Source organism: Rissa tridactyla, chromosome 5, assembly GCF_028500815.1.
Source record: "Rissa tridactyla isolate bRisTri1 chromosome 5, bRisTri1.patW.cur.20221130, whole genome shotgun sequence".
Taxonomy (NCBI): Eukaryota; Metazoa; Chordata; class Aves; order Charadriiformes; family Laridae; genus Rissa; species Rissa tridactyla.
Window position 1 is genome coordinate 5,718,105 of NC_071470.1, and position 26,131 is coordinate 5,744,235.

General features: G+C 44.5%; 1 protein-coding gene across 2 annotated transcripts in view; it reads left to right on the forward strand.

Annotated features, from left to right (window-relative positions):
* STOX2 (storkhead box 2) overlaps positions 1 to 26,131 on the forward strand; it is a 151,850-nt gene that overhangs the window by 73,769 nt on the left and 51,950 nt on the right. The window contains exon 1 of one of the 2 annotated variants that reach the window (XM_054202189.1): positions 3,629 to 4,156. The exons of the other annotated variant lie outside the window; for it this stretch is intronic. Coding sequence (XP_054058164.1) covers positions 3,991 to 4,156 — 166 coding nt within the window. The 5' untranslated portion in view covers positions 3,629 to 3,990. Of the gene's footprint in view, positions 1 to 3,628; positions 4,157 to 26,131 lie in introns of those variants that run through there. 2 annotated transcript variants of the gene reach the window in all.

Consider the following 26,131-nt stretch of genomic DNA (forward strand, 5'->3'; position numbering starts at 1 on the left):
AGTTTGGCCACCGAAGCAAAAAATCAATTACACTCACAGTTCTAGCTCAGTTTCCAAAGAAAACAGCCCAAACTTAAACTTGGTCTTTAATTATATATTTGATTCATCCCAGTAGCAATGCTTGACTTCAAACAATGCAAGAGCAGGAGGAAACTTGCTCTGAATTCCTCTCTTCAAAGGGAAGAACTCTTTCAGATACCACGTCAGAAAACTTTCGGCTGAAACCAAAAAAGATAACTGTGAGAAGGCTGAATACGAGGAGTTTTATCTGACCACAGGAATAACGTCTCAGTACTGAGAGGAGGCCTCCAAAATTGTTTTTAAACAAATCTCCCCACATTTGGGAAGGGAGAGTTGACTTTACTAGACGGATGGCTTATTTCTCTTTTCCCCTCTCCGCCTCACCATTTTAATATGAAAAAAACTTCTCATAGTTGTAGGAGCAAATTATTATTCATACATAATTATCACACGATGAAGATGCATCCTGTTATCTGTGGCCCAAACTCCACACCACTCTGATTCCTACAATCCAGCAGCAGCAGATACCATGTGTTAATCGTATGTACTGCGTTACTCAGGACAATTCCTGCAAGCGTACAAATTAAATCAAACTACTAGAAAGACCTCCGTGCGCTGTCTTCCACTTCATTAGCGCCCAGCAAATTGCTCAAAAAAGAATTGGGATATCTTGTGGTGTAGCCGACAGTTGCAGAGCTATCCCCCGGTTTTTGATTTGATACCAGTTAGACTAGCTCTGAAACTAGACTCAAACATTTTTAGTTGGGAATAATGATGCAGGAAGCCAGCATAAGGATCACTGTGGTCTTGTTTGTTCCCCCTCTCCCCTCCCCGCTTTGTTCTGTCTTTCTACTTCTTGACCTCATTTTTCCTCCTCATTGCTTATTCCTATTTGTCTCTTGTCTCAGATTATGCCTCTTGTTCTCATGTCTTTTTTAATGGAACAGATTGATATCTAGGGCTGTGTCTAGACTAGGAGAAAGGTTGAGTTTGGTTCAGCTGTAGGTTGAAGTTAGCTGGCCAGCTCGACTCAACCACCTCTTGACAGCTGGAAACGCGCAGCCATCGTTCGTTCAACTTCCAGACAGTGGAATGAGAGTTTGCGCTCCTGGCTAGAATTTAATTTGCTTTTACAACTGGTAAAACGGGTAAGTTTTTTTCGGTTGGACTTAGCTAGGGAGCACTAACCAATCTATCCCAACCTCAGCCTTCGATGAGAACAGTTGAACGATTCTAGAAGTTCTCCTTACGGTTTTTCTGGTCTGAGGGTGAAAACACGCTCTATTATAAGCTTTGCGTAGGTTGATGAGTAAGTTGCTAGATGAGTAAGTTGCATGATGGAAAATAGATTTTTATTAGTGGAGCTCTAGGCCATTTCTTTTGCTCATCTTATGTTTTCCTTTTGCTACTGGTATCCAAAGTATCAATGGAAACAAGTTCATGATGGCTTTTCAGACAGTTGGAAGGTGGTCAGGCTGAATGAGAAAGGACCCCATAGTATTTTGCTTTCAACGTTCTTGCTGGGTTTCATTCACATGATTTCTACTTGTGTGAGAAGGGTGGGTGCATACGAAACGTGGGATGATTCTTTGGTGTGTGCTGTGCCCACAGCGGCAGAGCCGGGCGAGCCAAGGTGGGTGCTGGGGTGATTAACCCAAAGCTGTGCAGCAAGGCACACGTCTCAACATCCGTTCATGTTCAATTCATTCACCAATGGTCATCCTTTTACTGGTTGGTGTGGTTTGAAGAACCCGCCAACAATTTATTGTTGGTTAGATAATTATTCTATCACTTGATGACCCCTCCCCACCTGGGAAGGGGAATCGGGAAAAAACAAGGAAACCCAAGGGTTGAAATATAAACAGATTTAATAGAATAAGACTAAATAATCAACATTAATAATACTAAAGAACCAGTATTGATCCCGATACCGACATAAAACATACAAGGGTCATACCCAGCCCATTCCATCAGCAGGAGCCGTGCACTCCCCGCAGGGAGGGCCAATGTGGGACCCTGCGAGCGCTGCGGCTGCGGGAGGACGGGAAGGGCTCAGGGCTCCGGCACCGGGGTGAGGAGTTCTCAGGATGGCAGCCATCAAGGCAGAGAGAGAGAACTCCTCAGCAGACTTTCTGATTTATATTGAACGTGATGTTCATGGTATGAAATAACCCTGTTGGCAGCTTGGGTCAAGTGCCCGGGTCTCGCTCCTCCTCATCCCCGCACCTGGCAAGGCTCGAACACACTGAGACCTCGACTCCCACATAGCCTAGCTGGCTATAAAGTAAATATTTTCACAAATTCAGACACTAGAGGCTTCTAGAAGTGCAGTTTTCCCAAGCATTAGAAGAGACCGTACTGCAAAGTAAAATTACTGAAATTAATCCCATGTTCCTCAAACCAGGACACTGGTTCACCACTGGTAACGCTGGCATCACGTGACGCCAGGCGTGCCCAAAGCAGAGGGGAAACTAAGTCCCTTTGTGTGGTTTTGGTTAACTGGCGTTCATAAAACCCTGGTTTTCTGGCGGCTTGGCCTGGTTCAAGATGGTGGGTGACCGCCATGTTTGTTTGACACGGTGGTGTTACTGCGTAGGCCCTCCCGGGGAGCATGGCGGAGGGAGGATGGTCGGTGAACCCCATGGGCTCCATGCAGGGGTGCAACCCTCTCACACCCCCTTCCCCGGGGCGAACAGCGGAGAGAAGGGGGCCGGGGGTCGAGGCCTGGTGAGGCTCGAGGCCTGGTGGGCCTCGCCGCCATGCCCTTCCCCTCCGTCCCATCGCCCCCTCCCCACCGCCTGCCGCGGCGTGCCTCGGCCCCGCCGCTCCCCCGCGGGAGCGGGAAGAAAGGAAGGACGGAGGTGGGGGACGGACGGACGGACGGAAGGAGGCGGAGCGGGAGGGGGCCGGGCCCCCCGCGGTGCACGGCGCTCCGCAAGCGGGTGGCTGCGCGGGGGAGCGCGGAGCCCGGCCGGACCCGCAGGCCGCGCCGGGGCTAGCATGAGCCCCCCTCGCCTGTCCCCCCTCGCCGGCCGGCCCTAGCGCCGAGCAGGGCGGTCGGGTCAGCCCAGGGGGACGAGGCGGGCCGGGGGTCGGCCATGGCGAGGCGCGACGCTGCCGGGGGCCGCGGGCGGCGGGCGGGCGGGCGGGCCTGAGGGGAGCCGGGGGAGGGGGGTCGCGGCCGGCAGAGGCGCCTGCGGGCCCTCCCTCCTCCATCTCCTCCTCCTCCTCCTCCTCCTGTTGCCGCTCCTCCCGCCGCGCCGGGAGCTGCCGCCTGCCTCCCCCAGCGCCGCGGTCGGGGTCGCGTTTTTTTTTTTGGGTTTTTTTTTTTTTTTTTTTTCCCCCCTGGTTGTTTTTTTTTTTTTTTCCTCCGTTTGTTCGGGGCCTTTTGTTGTGGCGGCTGACAGTTGGCTAAGCACGGCCGGGCTGAATCGGGCCATTGTTGGCGACCCCCCCACCCCCCCCCCCTCCAGCTCCCACGCTGCACATCCCTCGTCCCCATCCCTCCTTCCCTCCCTCCCTCCCTCCTTCGTCCCCTCCATCCCTTCTTACAGCCCCCCTCCATCTATCTCTCTCCACCCCTTCTTCCAGTCCCCCCTCCATCCCTTGCAGCCCCCTCCTTTTTCTTTTTTTTTCCCTTTTTTTGTAATTTTCTTTTTTTTTTTTGCCCGAGAAGCCACAAAACGTGCCTTTCCTCCACGCGAATCTGGGAGCCGCAAGCCGGACCGATTGCAAATGAAGTGTAATGCATTGTGGGACGTGTGTAAAATTGGATCATTCGAGGGGAAAAAAAAAAAAAGGAAGGCAGGGACCTGCGGCTGGCGTCCCTAGAAGAGGCAGCGGGGAGATGCTGGCAGGTCGTGCTCGCCGGTACCCGCGCTAGGCTGATGCCCGGTGGCCAGCATCCGTCGAGCCGCAAGGCCTGACCCCATGCTGCGGCGGGAGGATTAGGCTTGGGGCATCCTCAGGATGAAGAAGACGCGGAGTACGACCTTGCGGCGGGCTTGGCCTAGCTCTGACTTCTCTGACCGGGCCTCAGACCGCATGAGGTCCCGCAGCGAGAAGGACTACCGGCTGCACAAACACTTCCCACCGGCTTTTATTTCCCAGGCGTCACGGGGCTACATGACATCAGGTTTGTAACAGAATTTGTGCGTGCCAGCGGGTGCGGGATGCACGTCCGGCTGGGGAGGCTGTGTCGGTGGGTACGGAGGGGAGCCTGCGACCGGGAGCCTAAGTTGTTATGAATAATGCAAAAAAAAAAAAAATAAAAAAAAATAGCATACATCCACCATTTTGTACCTCCGCATGATTCACAGCGGGGCCCTTGCAATATGGTGTTTAAAATCTGTTAGTTGAGAGAAATTGATGTACGCAGAGAAACGGTCGTGTCTCGCTGTCCTGGAAGGGCAGATAAAAATGACTGGGTGCGCGGACCATGGAGCCCTTTGCTCCTTTTGTGCGTAAAAGCATGTGCTGGATATTTACTGCTGCCCCACACGTTCCCCTTTAAAGGCAGGTAAACTCCGGTTAACTCGTTGGGCTTTCATGTTTTTTCCCATTTTGGAAAGGAAAAGGGTCACCTGTGATCGCGAAGGCTCTTGCCTTGTTACAGGCTCTCCGCGTTTCAGCTGCGTGTTTCTGCAGTGGTTTTGGTAAAAATGACCGTAAACACATTTGCATTTGTTATTTGAGGTGTAGAAGGAGACCGGACCCGTGTGTGTGGGGGAACGCACACATGTGCGCGTATGTTCGTTTGTCCATTGCTTTCAAGGGAGGCCGCGGGGAAATCATGGACACTGCACCAACGTGTTTGTGCATGGGGAAGAGAGAGCGCAAACAAAACACAAAAACAGCGCAGGGAAAGGCAGGCATCCGGGAGGCTTGGCCTCCGACGGAGTGCTGGTGCGATTTCGGAAAGCCTCGGGACTGTTACTGGAAGCTGCTCTATCCTGAAATGCATTTTAATGGCCTTGGAATTCAGACGTTTCATAAACACCCGAAAGAAGACTTGGGAAAATGCTGATGGGGAGGGGGCTGGGGGCAGAAAATCCTGGAAACCTCCTTTGTTGTTCTGCTGCCTGCTTATTGTGATGATGTTTTCCCTCTGAGGCTGGCTTTAGGTTGAGTAGGCAGATTCCTTCAAAGGAGAAAAAGAGGGAGAGAGAGAAAATGAAGATATTTATTGTGAATTACTGAAAATGTTTGCAGCCCTGTGCCCCGTCCCCACTGCCCGCCCCCCCCCCCCCATTTCTGCTGCAAAGGTTGAGCCAAAGATTGTGGTTGTCAGTTATATGCTGACTTTCCTATCTCTGGCCCTAATAAACATGTCTCTTTAGTCAGGATTGGGTTCTCATGTTTTAAAAATGTCTTGTGACCGTTCTTTCTGTAACGCCCCAGCACAAGGGAAATAATATGCATTTTATTGAAAAATCTGCCTGTGTGAGAATGCTCTGCTATTTTGGCAATAGCCGCTCTGATTTTTCCCCTTTCCTGGGAAGCCACATATTGAGAGGAAATGACAAGGATAATTTATGCTTGAACAGCTGAAGAAGAGGAGAACGGTGGTGGTGGTGGTGGAGGGGTTGTTTTGTTCCGTTGCTGCTGCAGGACCCAAAAGCAGCTGGAAAACCAAATCTGTCCAAACTGTGAAGACTTTTGTTGTTCTGCGGGAACATCCTGATATTCCCACTGTAAGATACGCTGTGTCAGTTCTGTTGAAGTCAGTACTTGAAGGCCTTTCTTTCAGCGTGGAAGCCCGTATTTAAAAGAGAAGGAGCTCACGTGAACGTTTTGTGCCAAGCGGTGTGGTTTTTTGCTTGTTTTTAATTCTTCAGGGAAGCAGTCTGGCTCAGTAAAAGCTTTATCTTGGCAAGGTTGGTACAATCCAACCAGGCACTCAAACACCAGTGATCCGCAGAATCGGATGTGTCACCCTGCATTTTTTGGCAGATACCTGTGTCCTTTTGTGGGGAGGGGGAAGGGCATAGATTTGTAATCTGCTAGAAATGTTTTAAAGTAATTTCCAGACCCCCCAGAATACCGTGTTTGTGAATATACAGGGCGTTGATTTAAGTTGCAACAACTGAAGAAGAAGGACAAACGTCATGTTTAGTTTGAGTAATTTGCTAAAGTTGTTGGAGGGAGGAATACATTGAAAATTAAAATCAGCAAATGTTTGTTGTTGTTGGGTTTCTTTGTTTTGGTTTTTTTTTTTTTTTTTTTTTTTTAAACCCCAACAACTTAGTAGGCTTTTAGCTGGAAATGCAATTGTTCTCTTTTGATGGATAGTTTCCACATTCATTTATTTTTAAAGGATCCTTGTCCACTGCCTTTCTAAATATTAGTTTTGGGAGGAATGGCTACTGTATCTACACAGTTCTCCCTATTTCGAAGGAAACTCTCTTCCTTGCAGGAAATCTATAGGAAGTCCTCTGGCGTAAAAGTTGTGGGGATCAGGAATACAAACACATTCTTTGTCACCCAGAACGTTGTAGGGGAGAAAGTGTCTCGAAACACATGGGCTTTTCAGAGGGCTGCATTCTGTTTATCCAACCATTTAACCTCATCACCATTAGCATTGTTGTGGTTCTCTTTTAATTAAATGCCGCATTGTTTGGGATGGGGGGTGGAGGGTGGGAAAGAAACCTTGGGGTTTTTCCTCAATTACGCTGCTTAGGGAAATATGAAAAAGCAGACAGTCAGACGGCCTTCGGTAAGATGCTAAAAAGCTTGAAACGTTAATATTCGAGTGTGCCTGAATGGGGCATGGAGAATCGTATATATATTTCTTTCTGCACAGAGAAATAGTGAGTGATGGTGTTGCAGTCAATGCCGTGGTGTTTCATTTGGGGAAAATACAGTCTCAAAGCAGAACCGTGTATATAATGGAAGCGCAGACCTCATGCGAGAGTGGTGAAGCACACCCGATTTTAAGCAGCCTTTTCAGTAAAACTGAGTAAGGACCGGTTTGATATTTGCTTGATTAGAAGCAGCATTAGAAGCACATTTTCAAGAGCTGGGGAACAGACTGCCCATAATTATAGAAAATTGATGCAGATGCAATTCATCTGAAATTTAAAGATTGTTTGACAGATGAGGGGAGGTGGAAGTAAGGAGGGGGGAAAAAAAAAAAGCAGGGAATTTAGAAAATCACACATTTTTACTGCTGAATAATCTCTTGATACATGCTATTAAATCGGCCGTACTCCAGGGTTTCTTTAGGCCTCCTAGCAACCGCTAGGTTCAAAGGCCATGCAAGGAGTTCATTGTTCATGCGGAATATTAATTTCCCAGTGGAGGACTGACTTGGAGAAAAAACACTGAAAAAGAAAACTACAACAATGTAGAGCTTTGACCTTGCGTGAAAAGAGATGTTGAAAAGTTTGAATCCAATAAAATTTGTACACGTTACTGAAAAAGGGGAAATATACTTGAAGTTTTTGATGGATTGCTGCTTAATTGAAGGGAAAATAAAGAAATCATATGAAACTGCCAAGCAGGATAAACTTACCGAAACTTAGAAGGGCTCTGAATAGTCACACGAAATAATATATATAGCTTTTGAAATTTTGGAAGCTTCTTGCTTCTTTTCTTTTTTCCCCTTCTAAATAACAAAGGCAAATCTTGGATTTTGTTTAGCGGAGGGAGGAACTGCACCCTGTGGTTGACCCAGCCATTAAACGCTACCAGAACTGAGTAGCACTCTGGAAAGAAATAATTTTTTTTCTGCAGCCTTTCTTGAGCTGCTTTAATTGAAGATCTCGGTGGTGGAGGTAACGTGTCAGTTTGAGATGGGGGGTGGTGTAGGGTAACAGCCCACGCAGCATGAAGGAATGTCTGAAGAGCTTTCTACAACGGTAAAAACTAATTCCAGCGCATGTTTATTTGAAGGTTGCCATCTGAAAAGTTTGCAGTTACTTTATTGCTCTTTGCTATAAAACTTTCTCGCAGACATTTCAGTGCTCCAATGTTGAAGGGCAAAATTCAGTCTCAGTGTTGCCCTGCTGTTACTAGGGTTTGATTACCACGTTGAAGCAGAAGGGAAAGGAGAGAAGTATGTAACCCTGCTACCCCACTGATGGTATCTGTGTGCAAACTAAAGTTTGTAGGAGGAAAAGATATCCTAGGACTGCCTCTTCAGCCTCCTTGAAGAATAAGAAGGATCTTGGGAGTCACTTGAGCAAATCGCAGAGTCCTGAGTATTATTTTGGTTTTCTTTAAGCTTGGACTTCTATCTCTAACCAAAATTAACATTTGGGGATAGCCATGCATGATCTGAAGAACTCAGTTTAACGTAATTGAGAAATGACAGGTACACGCAAAGCCCTGAAGCTCGTTCAGTTCTCCTGTCCCTTAATTCAGTTATCTAAAGGAATATGTTCTAGCTTGAAAGTAGCTGCATTGTAATTAATATTTAATGGAATAATCAAGATTGCATCACCTTCTTTTTCTCCCAGTGTGGTATTAAGATACACCTTCCAATTCATCTGCTCAGCGCTAATGTGATCTCTTTGCTTCTGAATTCTGAGTAGTTTTAGGCTGTCTCAGACCAGACCCATTAATGGGACAGTAAGAACTGAGAGCATGGAGGTGCCGATGGCTAGGAGGGCTACCTTTACCTCTTGGCTCCTGCTCCTTTGCTTCAGCCTGTGCTGAGCTGGTGGTCTCCAAGTGGGTCACTCCGTTGAGTGACTTCAGGGGCCATGCTTGCTTTATTGCTTGGGAACTTGCTCTTGGGCATCCTCTTACCTTGTCAGAGAAATAGGAGCTTTCACTGCATCCCCATCTGGGGAGGGGGTCAAAGTGTGCTCTGTCTCCAGACCACAAACTTGGTCCAAGTTTGTGGAGCAATCATTTTTGCTCAGTTTCTAGCTCATTTTGGTTTTCCCCCGGTTTCTTGCCTAAAAGAATCCTCCTTCTGTAGAACCCTGGTTTTCCCTCCTGCAGTTGTCTGTGCAGTACTAACTCACATATAGCAGTGTGCTCGCGCCTGTGTGTTATGCCATGGTCTCCATGCCTTGTCGGTTCCCACCAGATACCAAGATATTTTCTGCATATCCATGGCATCACTTTCAGACCGAGCTGCGGACCGTGTCCTGTGTGCGACTTGTGCATTCATCTGACCAAACTGCATTTGGGTACCCGTTGTTCTTCCCGTCTGCTGTGCCCTGTGAGCAAGGGGATCCAGAGTGGCTTTTTTGTTCATGGCGTTACAAGTAAAATCAAAGACGAATGAATATAAGAAAGAAACAGAAGTCTCTGTGTGTGCCTATCTTACCTAGACCTGATCATGTTTCTATCTCAGTTCAAAGCAGGGCTAAGTTTCAGGTTGTTTTCCCTCCCCAGCCTCCATCGCTGCTTGTATTCAAAGTCCTTGTGTTCCCTCCACTGGTTTGCTTGGACCTCTGGCGAGGTCAGGGTGCACAGAGGTGCTCTAGGATGGGGTCACCAAAGGGTGTCATCTCACTGGCTTTTGCGCAGAGGTGTCCGTCTGAACTTGAAATACATTTCTAGGTGTGTTTTCCAGTAGTCCTGTGATTGAAGTAATTTGTTATATGCCCACTAGACATCATGATAGCCTACTGAAGATACAGGAAGCTCCTCTTTCAGGAACAGACGAGGGCTCAGAACAAACACAGTACTGATTCATCACAAATAGCTCCCAGTCTTTCACAGGTGTAGAAATTATACTCTGTTGATATTTGATAAACTCGAAGGGTGTTGAATATTCAGTGTTGGAATTGAATAGCAGCCACGTCTTTGGAAAATGCATTACTTGTTGGAGGAGGCTGAAATGTGAGGATTTTGCAGATCACCTTGGTTTAGCCCAGTGACCTGCTCAGTTATGAGCAACAATAGGCCTTCATTTGTATGCAGGAGAGTTCATCCCAGAGTAAACTACCATCTTTGTAACGTCCTTTGCACAGTTGAGAGGTGTAAGTACAACCAGATACCAAGACTAAAAAAATGATGTTTTGCTGAGCACATTGTAGAAGTCCTCCAGAAAATGAGGTCTTCTTTTCGGTCTTCTGGGGAGCTTCTTTAGCGTGACTCTGCTTTGTAACCTGTAGCAGGTTGTTCAGTATCTCCATGAACAGTGTAAAACTGAATCAGCGTCACGTAAACTTCAGGCCGTGATTCAGGTAAAGCAGGGCTGAAAAACAATTTTCAGCTACAATTACTCTTGGCTCCTCCTGGGCATGCTTTTACCTGGTTGGAAGAGTATTAAAGCCATGATCAAAAATTGTCAGCTAATTTAGAACTCGTGTAAGAATTGCTAAATAATACAATGTTAATTGTGGGTTTTTTTCCTTGAAAAGCATGATACATTTTTTTCAATGATAAAGATACCTACCATTAAGTTATCAAAACTGGATATTGGATGGTTTTGGTGGAGTAGATGTAAATCTGAGCCTAGAAATATGGGTTGCCCTTTTTAAGAAGTATCTAATGAATGCTCCGTGAAATTCTACCTAACCACTGGGTTTAATTTTCAGCAGAAAAAGGGACAGTAACCATTGAAATTGAGATTTGAATGCCTGAACTTAACCCAGAACACTTTCAGTTATAGGTCTTTTTTTTTTCCTAGGTAGATTAAATATGAGAACAGGAAGCAGAAATGAGGGATAAACACTTCTCAAAAAGTCTCAGGAAACTGTGTACTTCTGTACTTATCCTTGCAATAATTTTGGTGTCAAGGCCAATGGCGACCAGAGTAGTCCTAGGGAAAATGCTTGAATATTGAAGCTGCAGAACTCTCCCAAACCAGCATTTTTTGCTCCCAAGTGACTGCCTGTAGCTGTGAGGGGGGTATGAAAGTTGTTTATAGCTACTGGCTTGCTTTTTTTCACCACGTTTGTCAAGTTGGCTGCTCTACTGATGCTGTTTTGTATCTCACTCTTGGATGACATATAGGTACTGGAATTACCTTGCTCAAACAGACTGTGGAGGAGAGGGGAAAAGAAAAAAAGGAAGACCTGGCTTTCCAGGAAGCGTATCTGGGCGTGCAGCATGATGGAGTGGGTAGAGCAGTCTAGTTTAGACAGAGCCCTGGGATCTATTGGCAACTTTTAAGCAGTCTGCAAAAGGTAACTGAAACAAGAAAACTTGATTTTCAACAGGCTTGGATTCATTATAAAAGGGATAGCAAGTTTCCCTTGCTCTTCCTCCAAAGAGAGATGAAAATCACTGGGTTTGAAAGTCAGGAGGTGAGGGAGGTGTTCCCGGTTGTGTCAGTGGTCATCTTTGTTTTCCTGGGCACTTGAGCTGTTTCTGCAGTTCCCTACGCTTAGGTTGTAAACTACTCAGTAGGAGAACTGTCTCCTTTATTTTGTACTGTAATATTGCCAATCACAAAAAAGATCCTATCTCAACCCAGGCCTTGAACTGGTAATGGTGGGTAAGAACGAACATCCAAAAATAGGTGTATTCAGTGTGAACAGAGCAGCCCTCGTTCTGCAAGTGAAATCCCGCATTCAGATCAACCTTTGGACGTCACGGTGTTCATAACAATTTTCCATCTCGCCTTCCTGAAAGCTGAAAAAGAAAGCCTGTTTATAATACCAGCAGTAAATGATGTGGAATGATTGTTATTCAGTACTGTTATCACTTCTGCCTTGTCAACCAACTCCTCACAACCCAAAGGTAGTTCTGTTTTTCATCAAATTGTAGATGGCGTGATTCCTATAATTTTGAAAGTATAGGAGGGGTTCTTGTTACTTCAGTGGGAAATGCCGTCTGCAGGAGATAGCTACAAATGCAGAGTTTATTAGAAATTTCAAGTTGTGGTGTTGAAAAAGCAGATCTCAATGGTTTTATTGGATCGGATAGAGTGTAAAAGCAGAAGACGAGAGAGGAATGAACAATTCGTTTGAGGAACTGCTTTTAATTTGTGGATTTTTATGTAGACCTACGATTCTTGAGGGTAGGGATGGCCTATGTTGCGCATGGATTTGGGGTATTGTGGAAAAGGTGAATGAGAAGTTGATCGTATTTATACTACGTCTTTTTATTTAAGGAAAGCGGCAAGAAGAGAGACAGCAGAGGCATCTTGTAAGTCTTTCATTTTGTATCTGTCTTGTAAAGTTACTCCGAACTCTTGTTTCTCTGTGATCCATCAGAGGTATTGGTAGCTAGGCAGTACATTGCACGCTTTAACTTTCATCTGAAACAAGTAAGCAATAACTGCTTCTGTTCAGCAGTTTTTCTTTACAAAAGTTGTCCAGATCCCGTAGATGACCTGTAGCCCTCTCTCTTCCTTACGCCTTATCGACCAAGGGTTTTATTTTGAAAAGTATGTCTAACATTAAAGCAGAACGGATTCCTGGATGCTAACTGTCACCTTCCCAAACGTGATGGAGAATGCAGCTGCCGGTTGGGTGGGATGCTGGAACTGAAGCGATATGAGAACCTCGAGTTTGGGTACTGTGTTCAGTGTGGTATGTGCGTCCATGAAGCATCTCCCACACCCGTTCTTGGGGTGCTGATAGTGAGTAGAAATCATTCGGTGATCTCAAAACACCTTTTCCAGCTACTATTTTCCTTCTCAGCTCTATTGTTTAAAGAAAAAAAACATGAATGGCCCTTTGTAGTGAATTTGATCTCAACATTTTGAGGCCCGAAGAGTCTAATGGACAATTCAGAAATTCTTACTTAATGTGGCCTGGAAAAGGCAAAGTTCAGTAAGAAAGCTGAGTTCATCATAACACAGGAAGCTGTGCTGGGAGAACCTAGATTATATAAACTAGTTTTCTTGCCCATTTGTGTTCTTTTAATTTCCTCCATAATTTCCTATGAATTTCCTGTTGATGACCTGTGACCTAGTTTCAGAAGATGAACTTCTGACCATATGTGATAACGTTTTAAATGCCATAAATTGGACCGTTTATCTTATAAGCCAGTAAAGATGATGTACTAAATTTCATTGTGGTACTTAACTGTGCCTCTTAAATTTTCACAGTGTTTTAGAGCTAAGTACCAATCTCCATTTTCATAGGATGTTCTAAATTCTGCTCTCCTGAGAATTTGCATTCTTGGATCATACAGTGACCTTGTTTTACTGCACATAAGCCTTAAACTAAATATTTTTTTAAACAGGGTGAAACGGAAATATTTTTTACAAGGTTTTCTTAAGATTTGTGTGCTTTTAGGTGTAAATGCTGCATGGCTGGCTGGGTGAGCAGGGGAAACAACTTCAGAGGAGGAGTTTTATTGCTTTTAATGTTGAGCTTGAAACAGCTGCAACTCCCCTGTGTAAATGGGGCATGTCTGCAGCACGTCTCTTTTGAGAGATGAAGGGCAGGTACCACTGGCTGTGGGAAGTTCACCCAAGGTCCAAGTGGTCCCTCAGCCTCTGGTGTCAACTTCAGGGTAGGTTTACTGACGCAGAGATGGGATCGCAGGTTTGTCCACGTGCTGACTCCCTCCCTTTGCACTAGTCCGGTCCAAAATTATCAACGAAGGAAATACATCTTTGGGAATACTTAGGGGTTTTTAATATGCTCCTAGGTTGTTAGTCTCTGCTTTCTCTGTGGATGGATGTAGTTACTTTAGGTACAGATGTTTTGCAGTGGTATGTGTTAGATTGGTTTGTGATGGAAATTATGAAAAATCTCAGGGAAGTTATGAAGAGTGCTATACATCATAGAATGGTTTGGGTTGGAAGGGACCTTCAAGACCATCTTGTTTCAACCCCCCTGCCCTGGGCAGGGACACCTCCCACCAGCCCAGGCTGCTCCAAGCCCCGTCCAGCCTGGCCTTGAACCCCTCCAGGGATGGGGCAGCCACAGCTTCTCTGGGCAACCTGGGCCAGGGGCTCACCACCCTCACAGCAAAGAATTTCTTCCTAAAGTCTCATCTAAATCTCCCCTCTTTCAGTTTAAAACTGTTCTCTCTCGTCCCATGGCTCCCCTCCCTGATCCAGAGTCCCTCCCCAGCTTTCCTGGAGCCCCTTTAGGGACTGGGAGGGGCTCTAAGGTCTCCCTGGAGCCTTCTCTTCTCCAGGCTGAACCGCCCCAGCTCTCTCAGCCTGTCCTCACAGCAGAGGGGCTCCAGCCCTCCCAGCATCTCCGGGGCCTCCTCTGGACTCGCTCTATGTATACACTTAGTCGACAGGATCATTGTATGGAAGTACTGTGAGTGAAAGCTCAGTGAAAATCATTTTGGCTTCTGTATGGGACTGGTGTCTTTCTGTAGGCATTGAGTTTCAGGAGTGTAATCTTGAAATCGTATTTGCATGGGATGTCTGCATAAGAATGGATCTGGCTGGAATATTCTCACAGAACGTAGAAGGAAAAAATGGTTTTCTGCATTTTTTTCCAGCCAGCTCTAATGAAGTCTCAGCTTCTGAACAACTTCTTAGAATTTCTCTGGAAAGAGATACAGCCCTCTCTAAATGAAACATTTTGCAGATTTTTTTTTTTTTTTTTTTTTTTTTTGTAAAATCATGAGGTGTTTTCCTTTGAGTCAAGTTTAAGTTCAGTCTGTATAATTATTTTAATTGCAGAAATACTCTCCAGTAACCATGAGTGTAGAATTAAAGCATCTTTTGGAAACCTCATTTCAAAACTATGTTCTTAACTACCTCTCTTCACAAGAGGGTGAGGTAGTAAGGTGTTGCTTCCTTTAGAGCCACGTGCAATAACTTTTCATCAGATACATGGTCTGCCATATTGCCCTGTGCAGCACAGTAAAGCATAGTTAATGTAAGTTTATTAAATTTTATGTGTTGCAAAACCATGCTCTGTGAGTGTGTGCTAATGGTTCTACAGGAGAACATACGTGGAGTCCCCGAGGGTTTGATTCGGTCCTTACGTGGGAAAAGTGCACAAATTTTTGGTCGACTGTTGAGGTGGGAAACCTTCACTCCCAGCAGCGCTGCTTCCCTGGACGATGCACGTACTGGTCTCTCGTGCACGTATTCTTTGCCTACATCAAGGAGTTGGAAAGGCTGAGGAGGACGTAGCTGTAGCTGCTGAGTAACGCTCCCTTTTTTAATTGAAGTCCGCCTTTGAATAAAGGTCATAGATTGGACAGAGAGAAACTGGGGCAGGCTCAGCAAGAACAAGGGTGGGTGCGGTGGCAGCGGACAAAAAAAGGAGTCGTGGGCAGAGTTGCTGTTCTGCTGGAGCAGGATTGTGTTCTTGCATCCCAGCTACAAGAAGTACGGCTTCTCCAGCTCACCCTTGGATTTCAATTTAAGTTATTTAACTCGCTGGATTTAAATCAGGACCATCGCTCCTTCACTTGCACATCTCTGAGCTCACTTCAAAGGCTAATAATTGATACAACTTTTTTCTGCCTGCCAGATGATAATCTCATTCAGTTTTCATCCCAGTGCTGATTGTCCCCAATAGAGCAATAGGCACGCAGCAATACAGCACGCTCAGCTTTTCATGGCTCCCTTTTTCACATCTTCAAGAAAAGTACCAAAGTAAAATGAAGTGTTTCACTGTAGCTTCCATCTAGGGTTAAATAATAAAAAAGTAAGATTAAAAAGTTGAGGAAAAAAGCTTCACCTGCTTGTGTCATCGTAATTCATTCAGTAGTTAATGGGGCGGTTGAATAGGGTGATATATTTCAAGCAATGCCAAAGCATTCAAAATGATGTTGGCTGTTGGACCAACGCTCATGGGTTGGTGTCAAACCAAGCTCTGTCAGTGCTAGGTGTGGCAAAATTGTTTGGCGGCACAGCTGCCCTTGGTTGTGAGGTCATAAAGGAGGCAGTTGTTAATTATTTGTGTGATTACACTTACTCCTTTTCTCAGTTAGTTTTATTCCCGTAGTTCCTCCCTTTCCTTTCTGAGTCCTGGGCATTGTGAGCCGTGTCATCTTGAAGGTGACACATGCCTAGATGAAAGGCTTGCATTAAGCAGGAGTTTCTTGTTATATCAACTCTTGACATTCCAAAAATGTCAGCTCCTCATTCATGTTGCAAGCAGGATCTGGTGCCAAGGCGTTACTCGTTTCCAAGTCTTCCACTTATTAATCAAACAGAACTGCTGTTTCAAGACAGAGTTGTCCCGAGAAGATACTGCAGGAGTGGATCCTAACTTTTCATGTCTCCAAGGTATCCTCTTTTCTTATTTTGGAGGCGTTGCCTGACTCATCAGAATAACCTTGGGTGAGAAGTAATTGTTCAGCTAATAGCTAAAGGCCATCCCTTTCCCTTCCTCAGCTTGTGACATATTGGATGTCTCCGTGAAAGCGCTGAGATTTGCATCTGGGCCTGACCTGACCCCATCCATCCATGAACGTTCTCGGCAAGTAGGCTACCTTTGGAAATGGTGGCAGAGCATAGAGACCTCTCCGGTCACCGTCATCTCTCTGCAGAGCTGCTCAAACATCCATCAGACTTATTTCTCCAAGCTCTCTTAATTCATAGACCAGCGCCGCAGAAATGTGTTTTCTGAAACAGATTTCAGTTGTGTTGTCGGAAACATGGATGGAGACGACTGCGTGTGGCGGCTCTTCCTCTGTCATGGTGGGAGCTGGCGCAGGTGCAGGGTGACCCATTGCTGCTCAGCAATGCCAGCACTGCTCCGTGTGCGCCGAGGGACACCACTTACACCTTCAGTGACACTCATGGGAATCATCTTGTTCCTGTGTATGTGCAAAATAACTTTACTTCCCATGCCAAGTGGCATAATATATAGGCTATATATAATTTTACCTTATACTTACGTTCTTTTTAAGACTGCTCTCTTTAATCTCCACCCTCCTACTGAAGTTTTTATATTCTACTCATTAATACAGCATCAGAGCGCATCCATTTCAGGTGCTATATTTGGAGAGACTCTATTGTATACCAACATGGGTGTATTTTGTTTATGCTTTCTGTACATCCGCAGGTGTATAATTCAGAGGTGCATGCTGTTAGTAATTGTAACTGATGTTGCAGACGTGTTTCCTAGCAAGACTGAAATATAAACTTTGGGAAAACAATGCAAGTGGTAGAAAACACAGGACGCAAAACAGTAAAAATGATAGAAAAGTGTTGCAATTTTAGTAGCAGAATTCAATTAAAAAAAATTTAAGAATTCACTCTCGGCAGTCTTCCAATTTATCACTTCTTGTTTGATCTGCAGCAGCGTCGTTAACCACCATTGTAGCCCTGAGATTCTCACAGGAGATTGATTTTTCTTGTTTTGATTTGTTTTCTTTTTCTAATCTAACCATCTAGTGAGTGCTTAATCAGGGTAACTCCAAAGTCAATGATTTTGGGGTCTGAGGTTACTATTATGTACTAAAAAATTTAACTTTTTAAATTCTAGCGTGCAATAAGAGCATATCAAATGTTCCTTACAGGATCTAAAGCCTTTATTTTGTGAACTCTTGGAAGAAAAAAAAAAAAAAGCGTGTACTTCTAATCTGTATTAGTTAATCTAGAAACAACAGCAAAGGTCAAATGTTTAAATGTTTAATTTGGCTTCTCTAATTGCAGGATTATTGAAAATGACCTGATAGGCCACGGAATCAGATTCTTCTTTGTATGCCAGTGCAATTCTATTGATTTTTAACTGAGTTGTTGCCAGTTTATCATAGTGTGAGAGCAAAAGCAAGGCCATTGCTGGCAAAAGTAGAATAATTTCTCTAGATGGAGAGCCAGGTAACAAAACTGGATTTAACTTGGTGATGATCAGGGAAGACCAAGGATCAGTTGCAGTATGACAATCGTTACTCTAGTCCTCCGTTCGTTAGTGGCGCTGGTTTATTCCTAATTGTCTGATTTGAAGGGGGATATTCATAGTCATAGTAATACCGTCTCTTTGAGGTAGTGTCGTGGAAATGAGCGGTGATACAGCTGTGACAGCAGTGAGCTCCGTCTGGTCTTGCGTGTGCACGTAGGCTGGTGAGTCCCTGCGTGCACAAGGGGTGAAAGTGGACCTAGAGCTCGTGGTGCTCAGGTGGAGGAGAAGGAGAAGACCCTGGCGCACTTAGGTCAAAAGCAAGTAGGTGAGGGAAGGGGAAGACCTGCAGCCTAAACCAGTTATTGCTGGGTGTTACTTGCAGGTAAGCCTAAAATCAGGACAGGGTGCCAGGTTTTGTGTGGTAAGATGCCTCGCTGAAACATGCTATGGTGTGACAACACGGAGCTTACCTTTCCCTCCTGTGATCCTGAGCTGCACCTTGCTGTGTCATTGCAATGTGACAGTCCTTCCCCGTGATTTTACCAGTAGTTTGGCATGGCAGGGAGTTGGACCAGAAGCTGGTATCTAAGTGAAGCAGGAGGTCAACTCACGTATTTAAAGGGAGATTTCTTTGAGTGGAGGCTGCGGGGTTCCCCCCATAGTTGTTCACGAGTAGCTGCTAAAGTGAACAAAGCCAGGAAGTTTTTGTCAGCTGTGTCTTCCCATCCCTTTCTTTCATAGAGCTTCTCTCCCTTCTGGGTGCTCTGATGTCTCCTTGTGTGGCTGAGCTTTGGCTTCAGTCTTCCCTCAGCAGACCTTGTGCTGGGTCACCAAAACTTGGGGGGGCTTAAGACCTTTGAGACTGCTCCCCCTCTGTCACATTTGCTTGATACTGTCCAAGAGTTATGCTGTGGAAGAACTGACAGTGCAGGGTTCGGAGAGACAGTAGCGTCTCACCAGACCAAAAAAAAGTTGATAAACAGGTCTCCAAGAAATATACGGAGGTCCTAACTTCAGAGTATTTAATTTACTTAAATAGGAAGGTAATAGGAAAAACTACTGTTAGGTAAACCCAGAGCATTTTATTAAAAGCAAATTGTTAATCCCAATTTCAGAGCTCTCCATGAACAAATTCTTTTAATATTTCTCCCCTGGCTCTTGAGCAGTGAAAAGGCATAAGCTGGGTGATGGCTGGAAACGTGTAGGCTACGCTCTCTGTTGGAAAGCATGACTGCCCCGCTGGTACTTTGGGGTAAGAGAATTTATTTAATTCAGTGTCGAGAGGAACCCTGGACGTGTAAATATGAAAGGAATGGGCCACAAATAAAGTTGGAACATTCAGCAGTATTTCACAACTCAAACAAAAGTACATGAAGTGCAGCGTTAGCAAATGTTTATATAAAATGTGCTACGGTATTACATTGAACAATTACTCCTCTCTTATCTCAGGCACTTATCTCTAGCTAAAGCCAAGTGGCTTGCAGGTTTAAATTGCTCAGTATTTTTGAAGTCAGTGTGGTAATGAAATATGCTAAGCAGCTGGGGTTTATATGTGAGCATTTTGGGTGTTTGTTTTGGCCTGACTGCTTTTAGCGTTGAAGACACAAAAATAATGCTGTCAGAAGGAAAAGGCCAAAGTCTGATGAGTTTAATTGCAAAGAGCTGATGTTTGTAGTTGCACTTAAACCTTCTCTTTAGGATTTGCATCACGACCTCACCATTTTTGAGAGTCTGTTGTATAGAAATATTTATATTATATGAGGGTAAATCCTATGCCCCCCCTCTTGTCACCCCTTTCACAGCCACAAAGGGCTCAGATGGCAGCGGGGTTGCTGTCCCCACGGTCACGGTGGTGGGACTCTGAGACTTCTTGCACAAGGAGCCGATGGCCAAGCGTTTGTGAGTGGTGTAAGCCGATCTGGTGGATGTCTCGTGGCTCCTGCTGTGTTGTGTACTTGTAAAAGCTGCCTGAAACCAGCTCAGGGCAGCAGTGAGAACGTATCGAGGCGTGGCTGGTTTTTAGAGCTCTAGAAATCGTAGTTACGCTCAGATCTTTCTTGGTCCATGTAGGTTCGTTGTGTTGGTTCTGTGATTGTTCTGTGAAGAGCAAAAGGCATAACCTGCCTTTGTAGCTTGCGTTCAGGTAAGAAGTTCACATTTGCTGTATAGTTTAAAATGGCAGACATTTCTTTTCTTTTAGTGTGTGAACCACAAAAGTTGGGATCTTAACGTTGCTTGTCCTCACTTGTGATTATAGAAGACAATATAACCTCTTGTTTGCAATGATTGTGATTGCAGCTATCGTTTGTATGGAGGAATAACATTAGGGAACAAATTAATATTGGATTTATAGCTTTTCTTGTGATAGTTCATCAGACAAGGGCAGACAACTCTTTGTGTGACACTAGGAAGTGCTCTGTGGCTTGGAAATACTGTGGTGTGGCTCTGGAGGTCAAAGGTGGGATGTGCTTTCTGGTGGTTCTCAAAGCATCACCAGTCTGGAACAAGTGGAGTTGTGGGTTTTATGGTCTTAACAGTAAGCGCATGTGCTTTTAAGTCGTTTCTTTTTGATTTCACACCTAGCACTCCTGAAGTTCCTATGCTTCTCATCTTGACTAATCAAAGGATAACTTTTTTTTTCCCCCCTTCCCTTACTTCTCACTCTCTTCACTCTTCCCTTTCACTTCCCACATTGCAGCGGGGAATAAGCAGAAAGGTCAGTGTCAGAATTCCTAAATTATACTCCATATTGGGACCAGTGAAGCCCAAGGAGCAGGTACTTCTTAATTCCTCCTTCCACGTTTAGCAGTACTTTGCCAGCTTCCATGTTGTGCTTTTTTTTTTCCTACCCTTCTAGCCTTGCCTCTGCATTGGTCAAGTGGACCTTAGGTCCAATACGACATTTTAGAAATTTTTGATCGTGCCCCGGGCTTGAAACAGCTCAGCATCAGTTTTACAAAGGGGAGTTGAGTCCTCCTGGAAGGAGCTGAGTTGCAGTACTTGGAGGAGCAGCCAGACAAGTGAGAGTGGAGAAACAGCTCAGGAACCCTGAAGCTGAAAGCGCTGACCTGTCAAGGGATTTATAAGCTGCGTTCTTGCAGGATTTACAGCCATTCTTTTCCTCACAATCTCACTGGCAAGCTTTCCTCACACCAAGGAAACAAGTTATATTTCAAAAATTGTGTCACCAAGAGAAAGAGCCTGTGTTTGTATTTATTTCCTTTATTGATATCTTAAGGTGTTCTCTAAAACACCTTCAGACATCTCAGGACCATTGGTGTCCTGACAGTGAACGGCTCCATTCTGAGTTATTTCCAAAATAAAGCTTTTAGCTCTTCCTGTGCACTTTGCCAGCAGCTTTCCAATAGTTTCCTGTGACGTTTGTAGGAAGTTTGGCCGGCAAAATGTCAGCAAGTATGAGGAGAATTTCAGAAAACCAGATGAAGCCACTGATTCTGAGCTACCAGCACATCTGCTTTACCTCTGCCTCTCTCAGATGAGATCTTATCTGTGCAGCAGCAAGACATTTTTGCTCCTCGCTTTTACCCTGAGACCCTCCTGCCTCTTTTTCCCCCTCACCTCTTCTGGGCTCGCTGCCCCCAACCGGTGACCCCGCTTTCTGGAAAGGTCCCTTCCCACAACTTTGCTTTCTGCTGTATTGTGCAGGCAGAGCTTGAAGTACAAGACTTTGAAGGTTTCCGGAGGCCAGACCAGGATTGGGCAGGGGAATCAAATCAGAGCTCTGATTAATCAACGTAAGCAAAGTATCAAGACCTATTGGATTTTGGGGTCCAAGCAATTGCTCTTCAGGTTACTTACTGTGAATATTAAAATACTGTAATTGGAGAGAGAATATTTATGGCTTTTTTTTGTTACTAAGTGGCGGTTATATATGTGTTGTCTCTATATGGATGCATTTACTTGCACCCAAAAATGTCAGGACGTTTTACTGGGATCTGTACCGTGCATTCAGGCCAAGCTTAGTGCAAATCAGAGCGTCTTACCAGTAAAGATGCAACAAGAAGTCATAGCAAATTGGATATATTTTGAGTTTCTCTGGCTACCTTTTTGTTAAAAACCAGCTTAATTTAAAGATCAAACCCAAATGTTGTGCACTGGTCATTGGCATGGCTCGTTTTGTTGTTTGTGGGTAAGTTGTTTTGTTGTTTTTCCTAATCTGAAGTGTTAGGGTTCGGGGGAGAGAAAAAAGTAATCGTCTTTATTTTTTGCACGAGTAATGTTATATTTTGGCTTCCAAGATGACAGTGGTATGTTGAAGTAACAGTTTAAAACTCTTTAGAGGCAAATGCGTGCTTGTTGGGTAAAAGCAGACAACTGTAGTAAAATGATCTTGAATTTGTTGACTCAACTTTATACGGCAGGTAGCGAAGAAACTTCATCTCAGGAGTATAAATTCAGGTGTTAAATGATCTGGGATGCTGCCTTTCGCCCATTCTTGTGCCAGTAATTAAAAAGAAGGGAAAGAAAAAAGAAACTAAGAGTTAAGTTTGAAATACTTTGACTTTCAATCTAGTCATTCTTCTGTGCAAAACAAACTTCTTTTTTTTAAAATCACGTGGCTCACTTATGTTGCACTTCTGTTCCGGTGGCAAGAGTACTTGTTCTAATTCAGAGCATTCAGGATTTTAAAGTAGTTTAGTCAGCCTTTTATATTTGAACTAAAATAAATAGGCATATGGCAAGTGGAAGAACATATAATCACTCTGCTGCCTCAAAATTCTTTTGAGGTCAAGAATTTGAAAACAGGAACCTATAGTGCGGCTTGTGAACACAATAGGAACAGCTGGTGCTCAGCACTTTTGAAAATGAGGTCACTTTATTCTTGGTTGAAATGTGCAAAATGGGTCATCCTGGCATAGGCTTAAGACAAAGGCTAAGCACGTGGCCACTTGTAACCAGGTTGTCCACATTTCCAGAACTAGTTGGTTAAAAGGATTCAGTTAAACAAGGAAACACTGGGATAGGTCTGCATTTCCCCCAACTTTTGGAAGAATATCTCCCACCAGGGAAATAAATTGCTGCCATATATTTTCAAAGATCTGCTCATCCTAAGGATGACATCATCCATATTTTCCACAGCCACCCCTCCCGCTTGTGCCTTTCCGCTCGTCCTTCACATAACCTACTTTAGGAAACACTGCTCTATTGTACGGTCCTTGGGAACGCCGCCTCTCCACCAGTCTCAGCCCTGGGACCTCCCTGGTCCTGCCAGCAAAACAAAGGGGAAAACCCCATAGCATCATCAGCAAAATCTGAAGATGCATTAAGAAGGATAACAAGAACTCTTCTTAGATTCGACTGTTGAGTTTTCCTTATAAGTATTCTGTTCAAAATATACATAAGTTGATAGCATTAAGGCCCAGATTCTGCACTTTTGGTTAATTGAACGGCTGTTGCTACCACATCCAAGGTGATGGTATGAATCGAAGGGTACAGCCATATCGGAGTTTGCAAATTTGTGACCCGATCTTGATCGCTGTTGACTGTTGCATGACATGCATCAGAAGTTTAGCATGAGAACTGATACCTATTTTCAATAGGAGCGTGCAGGTCTTGGATTCCAGATCCTGCCTCCAGTCATCCCCGTAGCCTGTACAAATTGGCATCCGACTAAACAACTGGAGGGTCAAGATCATAGGAAAATTCAGATTGGAAGGGACTCTCTTATATTCCAGCCTCTTCCCTGTGGAGACAAGCCGTTCCCCTCAAGTGGAGTTGAATATCTGTGCACAAACAATGTTTTTTAAATTAAAGTAAATTCTGTTAATTTAGTTGGGAAATAGTACATGCAAATCACACTGGCCTTAAGCAAAAACTTGAAGCCCATGCTAAAATAAACTGCACCCCTAATTGAAGGACTACCCATTTTTGTCATTAACGATCTTACCTAGAAGCGTATTTTGTTAATCTAGGCCTGGTTTATGCCATTTCTTGCTTTAATTGCAAAAATACTGATTTTGTTGATTACATAATACTTCTGTATCATTGCTCTCATTTTTTTGTGCAGTCTTGTGTCTGGTTGATGGAATAACCCAAGAAAGTCTGTGCTGACATTATCAAGAATAAAGAAAGCAGAAGGAAAAGAACCTGTTCTCAAATCCTTGTGGATTTTGCCTCCTGAGGTGGACCTGTGCTAGAGTTAGCCAGGGCTGCATCTCGTAGCCAGCACCAGATTTCAGATGTGCCCATGAGAATGGTTCTCATTATTTTATTATTATTGTAAATTTAATTTACTGAGGCAGGCTTGGTGATTGCCTTCGTACAAGTGAGGTAATTTGCCTGTCCAAACCAAGCTTATGTTTTAGCTAGTTTTTAACAAGAGCTGTCAAAAAGAGTATGGAGGAAGATGATGAAGTGGCGGTAGCAGCAATGCAATGAATTCCAGACTGGAAAAGAAGAATGTAAGGAGGCAGTTCTGTGGTTGGCACCAGGGCTGAGTTGGGATATTGGCACACATTGTGGCACAGTACAGCGTTGCTTGTACGATGTGTTTGTTGTAGGTTTGGTTTTGAAAAGTGTTTCTCTTCCATCAAAAAAACTTTCATTGAACTATATATGTGATGTGAAAGTACTCAGTGGCAACTGAGTAGTTAATAGGAAGATGCATAATGGGTTGGGTTTTTTTTTTTTCCTCTCTACCACAAGGTCTTGGATATCTTTCAGCAGTCAGAAATACTATCTCGTGATACCACGTGGCTCTACTACTTTCAGTTTCACCGGTAGAGGAAAGCACTTGAAAAACGAAGCGTTAAGATTCCCACAGTGTCTTCCTGTTTCCAAGGTTTGCCTTGGATGAATTGCTGCACTGAAGAGTGATTAATCACTAGCTGGGAGATGGAACAAGGATGACCGGCATAGCAGACAGACGCAAAATTGTCTGCTGGATGCCCAGATGAATGGGCTGTGTCTGGAGGAGCTGCGGTGGCGTCTGTCTGGTTTTCGTGTCGTGAATTGTGTCTCCCTTTTTGACTTCATCCCAAGTTCTAGTAGATGGTTTTCAGGTCATGAGGGGGACTGCTCCAGCTTTTGCAATCACTGTAATCGATTCTTGCTTTGCAGAAGAGATATTTAAAGGGTAACGGTAGTATTTTATTAGTCATTCAACAGCGTGTTTCGTGTTTTATTTCATCCTCGTTTAAACTGCAGCTGGACTAATAAATATAACAGTCAGTAAGTTACTTCTCTAGGATTTCACATGTAGTCGTTTCCGTCCTTGCAGGAGTGGCATGCTAAAGCAGTTGCATGCTAAAGAAGCTGTGGGTTCTGTTTAGAAAAGAACCATTCCTGGCATCCCTGCAGTATCTTTTACATGAGCATGTTTTTCTTTCTTACTCAGAGCCAAAAGGTTTGTGCATGTGTTATATGGATAAAACTATTTGTGTGCCCTATAATAATGCAGCAGTGATTTTGGAACTTTATATTGCGTTACACATTTCCCTTGAAGTGGGTAGTTTTCTTTTCAACTTTCTGCGCAGCCAAGACTTGAAAGCAACCCTCCATCAAAGTGTAAATATCAATACAGGTAGGTTGCAAGTCAGTTCTAGTTTGTGCTTTAAATACAGGCATGGAGAACATTCAGACTTCCCGTGTCCCCTTAATGTGGAGCAAAAGGAATGGTGGGGCAGCTCTTGAAGCCCCGATCTGCCTGGAGGAAAACCGTCCTCCGTGCAGAGACTGGAAAGCAGTCTTAGGGATGCCTTCAGGGGACAGTGCACGAGCCTTAAGAGGGGTGGCAATTGGGGAAAAAAAGAAGGTATATTCCTGGATAAGACTTCTGCACGCTGCGGAGTTTCAGGGGGACGGTTGTAACCAACCCCTAGTGAGACCACAGGGCAAGGGCGGGAAGTGCAAAGGGGATTCAAAGTTGCCTTCCCCAGGCCTGGCCTTCCCTGGTAGGCAGCAATGAGAGAGGAGCCTGGAGCGTAATCTAGTGTGCTAGAAGTCTGCGCTTGCAACAAGAGAAGTGCCCCTGGTTTTAAATTTATACATTTTAAACCTAAATCAACCACCTTGCCCACCAACTCTGCCCAAGTCAAACTTCAGACGCTTTGCTTCCTTACATACCTGAGGCAGGGGCTGCGTAACAGCTCTCGTGTCTTCCCCTGTGAAATGTGGTATCGCCATGCTTAGCGTTGGATGATGCGTCAAACCCCTTGTTTTAAACAATGTTCAGGGCGTAATTAGCTTTGTCTGCAATATTCTAGTATTGACTGTTGTAAGAAATGGCACTGAACATCTTACCTGTGCTAGAAAGTCTTTCTCACCTGCTCCAAGCCTCCCCTCCGCAACACTTGCGTTGTCTGAAAAAAAAAAAAAAAAAAAAAAAAAAAAAGTTTATTCAAGAGGTACTGCATGTTTGCTTGTATGTGTATATGTCACAAATGCACAGACATATTTGATTCTGCACTTTTTTTTTTAACTTTTCTGTGCTTTTTTTGTTCTGTACCATTTAGTTTATT